This window comes from Adiantum capillus-veneris, chromosome 3 (assembly GCF_014529385.1).
Source record: "Adiantum capillus-veneris isolate H3 chromosome 3, ASM1452938v2, whole genome shotgun sequence".
In the NCBI taxonomy this organism is placed as follows: domain Eukaryota; kingdom Viridiplantae; phylum Streptophyta; class Polypodiopsida; order Polypodiales; family Pteridaceae; genus Adiantum; species Adiantum capillus-veneris.
The window spans coordinates 19136598-19143576 of NC_140933.1; the positions used below are offsets into that span (position 1 = coordinate 19136598).

The 6979-nt window shown below is 40.6% G+C and overlaps 1 protein-coding gene across 1 annotated transcript; it reads left to right on the plus strand.

Annotated features, from left to right (window-relative positions):
* Nucleotides 1-4411: 4411 nt before the first annotated feature.
* On the plus strand, nucleotides 4412-6407 carry LOC147460561 (uncharacterized). The gene has a single exon (XM_086498920.1). The coding sequence runs from the start codon at nucleotides 5454-5456 to the stop codon at nucleotides 5949-5951; it is 498 nt and encodes a 165-aa protein (XP_086355046.1). The 5' UTR covers nucleotides 4412-5453; the 3' UTR covers nucleotides 5952-6407.
* Nucleotides 6408-6979: the final 572 nt, after the last annotated feature.

Sequence of the window (6979 nt, forward strand, 5' to 3'; positions counted from 1 at the left end):
TCAGATTTTGCCTTTTTGTATGATCAAAGAAAATGCGTTACTGTTGAGGGCCACTACCACCCTAAAAAACCAGGATTACCTCTTTTGTACAAACCGTTTAGCCAAATCGGTGTACCCTTTGATGCAACTAATACACTACTAATTGACGATACTCCCGAAAAGGGAGAACTAAATCCGTCGGGAACAACTATCTCACCACCTTCTTTCGAGGGGCATTCCTTCGATTTTTACCTTGAAGATATTCTGATTCCATACTTACAGAAATTGTATCTCAGTCCATTGTTCACGGACGAGTTTGTACTTTCTAATGAATTAAGATGATTCTTCTATCTGTCTTTGTCTTGTCTAACATATATATATATATATATATATATATATATATATATATATATATATATATATATATATATATATATATATATATAATATATAGACAGAGAGAGAGAGAGAGAGAGAGAGAGAGAGATTTGACGTGGTAAACAAATGTATTTCAAGCACACTTTTTCACAGGGCACAATTGAAAAATGAGATCAATAAACTTCATGTCTTTAAAGTCATTTGTATACACTTGGGTTTACAAGAATATCTGTTACATTGACCCTACTTCAACCCGACCATCCAACTCTTTGCACAAAATATCTTTTTCTCTTCGCCGCATCACCTTACGGCCAGCTAAGAAAAAGGAAAAATCTGATAGTTCCTTGTCCATTGACTCTTCAATGATGTCATTTCGCAAATGCTGAAGACTGCATAGCTCCCTTATTGTAACCACCAATAGTAGGCCATTCTCTTTATCAATCACTTCCACATCCACAGTAGGATTATCTTCCAAACCTGCAGAAACTTGGTCCATAGGAATGTACTTACCGTTTAGCATTTGTGATCGCATATACCAAAATGAGAGTAATAGTGATTGGCTTGCAATCATGTACTTGACAACTAGAGTATCAAGCGCGACCTCGCACCGTAAACCAATCTCTTCCTTTGCATACCATCCTTTGTCAAGAAGTTTGTCACAGGATGACTGCTGAAATGACTTGCACATGAACATAGTTTTTGTAACTCTGATGTTGTAGCTATGAAACAGCTCTATGAAGAGTGCAACAGGACAAAAGTTTGCAATTCGAACCAGTTTGGTAGGAACAGAGCTACGCAGAGACCTTTGTATATCCTTGTAGAGCTTACTTCGCATTGCCTCCACCATTGTTTCCTCGGGAACTGGCCAGTCCACAGTGTTCCAATCGGTCGGTAGAGGTAGTTTCACCAACATGCCATTCTTATTGCCTGAGCTGAGTTGGTAAAAGTGGTCATAAAAAAAGATTCCCTCATCAGCCAATCTTTTGCTGCTCCTCTCTGAATACTGTAGAGAACCAATATGGGCATGTACAACATGGAAGAGGCCTATTATGCACTCCACAGGCTCCCATTGCTCATAAGAAGAGGGATAAACATCTGCAATATATAAAAGAAGAGTTAAACTAAGAGTATCAATAAGTACAAATGACAAATCTAATGTAATTGAGTTGTGAAGAGTAGAGACATTACTCATAACAAGCGGGAGAAACATTGCAAAATATATAAGAAAAGTTATAATGAGAGTATCAGTAAGTTCACATGTCAAGAGTACTTACAATTGCAACGTGGTTGATGTATATTTGATACATTTCCACCGTTTGCTATCACCTCTGGATGGGTAAACACATGCTGAACAAGAACTTCCTTTACAGATCTTTTGCCGATCTCAACTTTGAAATCCAACACCCTGGCCTTCCATGATGAGCGGTAAACGTTGATACCACTAAACCTCTTGGGTCTTCTTGGTTGCATGAGGACCCATGAACCTTTGTTTATCCTTTGTCCAACCCATTGGTTGTCTGCACTTATTGAAGCTGGTATTGTAATTGAGGATATGCTACTACTTGGCCTTCTAGGCAAAGTGTCGTTGTTGTTTGTTGGTGTGAGAGACAGTAAACACCTTGAGGCTCTTGGGCGAGAAGACGTGGATGCCATAACTCTCAGAGAAAAGCTTTAGTGGAGGGAGATTCACTTTGAAAGCATTCTAATGGAGGGAAAGTGTTTCAAAATTCCAATATCTTGTGCGGGCTTAATGGTCACCCTCCAGTACGTTAATGACCATGAGAGAATATCAGAAGTGGGACCACACGCAAGCACCTAAAAGCTCGGTAAAAGTAAGGAAATTACTATGCTACAATCCTAGTTTCGTGAAAGTTTTATGCTATTTTCCTATTTTTTGAGTTTTTCCAGGTACTTTTCTACGTAACGTAGCCTTCATGCTCATTGGACGCGCTCTATTTTTCTCTCTCTTCATATGGCCCTCCAAATGACCTCCAAAATTTCCTAATGGGTGTATAATGATTTAGCCCAAAACGCTTGCGGTAAATTAGCATGTGATAGCATAGACATAATCCACTCTTGGATGGTTCTATTCATTCGTTCCGCAACACCATTGTGTGCAGGGATATAAGGAGCTGTAAACTCACGGTTAATTCCCCTACTTGAATAGAAGTCTGCAAACTCTTTGGAGACATATTCTCCACCATTGTCTGAGCGTAAAGCTTTCAACTTTTGTTCAGACTGAGTTTCGACACTAGATAAGAACTTGAAACAAAAAAAGGTCTCATCTTTAGACTTCATGGCATAAACCCAAACATGTCGTGTTGCATCGTCAATGAACGTAATATAATAGGACGCACTGCCATGGGATTTAGAAGTCATAGGCCCACATAAATCACTATGCACAAGCTCTAAGGGCTTTCTTTCTTTATCAAAAGAGTGTGTACGATGCGCTCATGTTTGTTTACCATATTGATAGTGCTGACAAAAGGGAAAATCTGAAAATGATAAAGACGGTAAGTAACCCAAGCAAGAAAGAGTTTCCATTCTCTTCTTTGACATATGACCTAATCGACTATGCCACAAAGCAATGGTGGGCAGCTCAATTACAGAAAGAACATTGTGTTTGTCAGATACATAAAGAGGATATAATGAACCAACTTTTGAATCATGGACTAGAATAAGATGACCCTTTGCAATGCGCCATGAGTGCTGATGAAAAGTGACTGTAACCCAAGTCATCAAGACATTCAATCGAAATCAAATTGCATGTCAAAGCTGGAACATGACGCACATTATGGATGATAAACTTCACCCCATTTACCATAACCATAGCAATATCACCTATGCCCACAATGTCACAAGAGTAGTTGTCACCAAGCGTAACAATGCCAATGCTTTCCTCATATGTTGTGAACCAATGCCTATGAGGTGTGACATGCAACGAAGCTCCTGAATCAAGAATCCATGTATGGGAAACTTCACCACTAACAAGTAGCTCTGTAGGCATAGAACTCTGTAAAGATAGAGTTTCTTGTGCATCATAAAATATATCATCATTTTCAGTCAAAATATTGATGTCTTGCGCATCACAATCATCTTGAACCATGTTCAGTTCTTCAATCTTAACCGAACTCTTTGGTTTCTCCTCTTTATCATCATGATCTTTGCCTTTGTCTTTGCCTTTTCCCTTCTCTTTGTCACGCTTCCAAGGATAACAATCTTTTTTTATGTGACCAAATTTATCACAATAATGACAGTGAACATTGCGACGACCAGGAGACTTTGATCTACCCTTTGATGCATCTCTATTGCGCTCTTTTTTGGATTCACGTTGCCAAGAACGACCTTTACGCTGTTTTTTATCTTTTTTCACATAATGAGCTTCGCCATGATGCGAACTACCTATAGCCTTTCGACGCATTTCCTCTGAAAAAAGAGAACTAGTGACATCAATGTACACTAGTGTACCATTAAGAGTAGAATTACTGACAGCTGTGCAAAAGATATCCCATAATGGAGGCAACGAACAAAGCAAGAAAATTTCTTTCATCTCATCATCAATATTGATCCGTTGTGCATGAATCTGGACAAATAAAGAATCAAAGTCATTGATATGACTTGCAACACTGGCTGACTCCTTCATGCGAAGGTTAAAGAGTTTTCATATCATAAAAACTTTGTTACTTGAATTATCTTTTTCATAAGTGTAGTATAACTTTTGTCATAAAGCATAAACAGATTCACATTCTAACATTGAAAAGTACACTGACTCCGCAAGGTACAATCTGATAGTAGATTTGCATAATTCATCAAGCTCCTTCCACTAAAATTGAGTCAAGTTCATCTCTTCAGTTCGAGTCGCATAGATAATAGACAATTTCTGCTTCTTTTAAACAAGCACATCTTACATTTGGTTCTTCTATAGTTGAAAATTAGTGTCATCAAACTTCTTTATGTAATATATGTCACGGTCTTTGCTAGTAGACATTGTAACAAAACGATCAAAAGATTCTGGTAAAAATTCGGCAAAGTCTCCTTTATATTTGGGACTGTCAACCAAAATACGAGACAAAAAAAGACAGATTCTAACAAAAATTCAGTAAAGTCTCCTTTGTATTTACAACTAAGTCAATCAAAATACGAAACAAAAATGTCTAAAATGTCACTCACACAGCATAAAAGAGAGCTATGCCACTCAAAAAGATACTGTATAGAAACCAACTGAGGTACATAAACCGTCAAACTGACCATAGACCGTCAACTCGACAAAAAGCACCTATACCAATCTATACATGTCCTATGACAAGGTCTCGTAAGGGGTGCTCCAGCTACCTGTATCACCGAAGGTATCTCCACATCTGAGAATACCCCAGTTCAATGAAAACCTCACGCTATCGACCCTCATAACGTAGGTCATGAAGCAAAAGCGTATAGCCAAGTCTCAAAAATGGCTCTTTCACAACAGACGTACACTGACAGTATCCACAAAGACGTACAAGTCTGTCACTGCGCACAAACAAGCACCAAAAGCATATGCATGCCAAAAAGTATCCCTATAGGGAGGCAAGCTGCTCTCAAAAGAGCTCAAACACTGTAAAAAGTGTCAAAATATGCATGTACGCATGGAAATTGCTCCCGCTGGAACCAAAACTGGCATAAATGTTGCAACATGTACTCTGTGTGTCGATGTCGTTTCCGAAACGCAATCCGATGCCGAAAACCTATGTATGGACGTCTATGACAAATGGCAGTCGTATGTGCCATAGCCGAAGCCGATATCAAAGTCATACCTGAGTTGATGCTTTGTGTGTCGATGCCAATGCTCAAACAATCTCCCACATATGCGCAACTGAAAATATCTCCCGTAAAATCACCTGCGAACTCCCTCCTGCTATGCGTCTCGACTATGTTCGAGATACCCACAATCCGCATACATCTTTATCGCTACCATGAGCTTGTTGTACCCTGTTTTGCATCAACGACACATTCTCATTTGAAAGGCGATTGTTGCTTCTGAACTCAACAACACAGCTTAATGTCTCTGCCGAAGATTGACAACTTAATGCCGACACGATGGCCTCAAGTTGAAGACTTGAATGGCTCTGCTGGGGCTTGCCCTCAATGATTTGAAGGTTGACACTTTTGCATGCTACAATCATTTATCAGAGAAGCATTGTTATGGCAGGTTTGCACAATGCTTGCGAACTGCTTGCTGGTCCCTTCTTTGCACTCATGCCTCTCGAGAGCTATTGCATCACTTGCCAAAGCTTTCACTAGAGGTACTTTGCCATCTTCTAAAATCTGATGAACTGTGGGTTCTTAACGAGGCAGAAAGATACAAGCTTGCCAAACAGGCATTGATTAATTGGAGGCTAGCACAAACAGAGCCCACAGGGGGGAGAGAATCAGGGGGCTTTGAAGACTGCACCCCTCGGAAAAGGGGTAAGGCCGTGGGTACACGTAAATCTGGTGGAGGTGGCCATGTGTCCAGGAATCCAAGGACCAGGAGTGGTCAAAGCAGTCGTTCAATCTTAGATAAAGAGAGGTCTAGTAGAAAGAAGGAAGGCAATACACTGCATCATGGAGCCACGTGAGGTTCACCATACTGCTTGCTGGATGCAGTTTCCTGTGGGAAGGCTTGCTCGCTACCTGAAGAAGGGCCGCTATACGGAGGATGCAGAGCCAGTACTCGATGTTGACCTTCTCTGCCTCTGATTCGACTCAGTGATTTCCAGCCCTGTTGCACTGACGTGTATGAACCTTAGCTCTCCACGAAGCACTCGTTCGCGCGGAAAAGATGGCGAGGATGATGGCCTGGGCTCTGATACCAATTGATGAAGCAGGATCCGTGAAGGAGAAGGCTGCAGCAGGAGAGAGTTGAGAAGGAGAGCTTGCACACACACACACACACACACACGCAGCTCTGTCAAGAACGGGGTGAGCCAATAATCAGATAAGCCCTAAGAGTGGCTAAAGTGTACTATACACTTGGGTTAGTAGGAGAGAGTTGAGAAGGAGAGCTTGCACACACACACACACACACACGCAGCTCTGTCAAGAACGGGGTGAGCCAATAATCAGATAAGCCCTAAGAGTGGCTAAAGTGTACTATACACTTGGGTTAGTAGTAGTAGTTAGATGGGCGGCCGGACATGGCCAGCATAAACCCAACAGGTGGGTCTTTTTTTAGATACTATAGTCTATGAACATTGTAGAATTTTCTTATGTTAAGTGAAGAAATTGAGTCAAGTGCAATAAAGGCGACCAAACCTTCGTATGTTTACTAACCATTGAACTTTGGGCAGCTTATTGTGTTGGAAACTCTCCATTGGGGTAATCATGGACAACTCCTCCACAAAGATTTCTTGCAAGGCTTGTTGATCCAATCCTCTGGGAAAATTCCGGTCTCCTTTCTCTTTGACTCGACCCATGCATCATATCGATGTTCTGGGTGAAACATCCAATTTTGTGTGCACTTTCTTCACCATCTGCATGGTTTTCATTTCAACATAAAGAAGTAGAAAATAGTTAGTTCAGTGAAACAACATTTGATTTGCATCTTACCTATAAAGAAGATGTCGCATTGTGCATGCCATGTGCAGCTATTCCTCTAGGACATTGG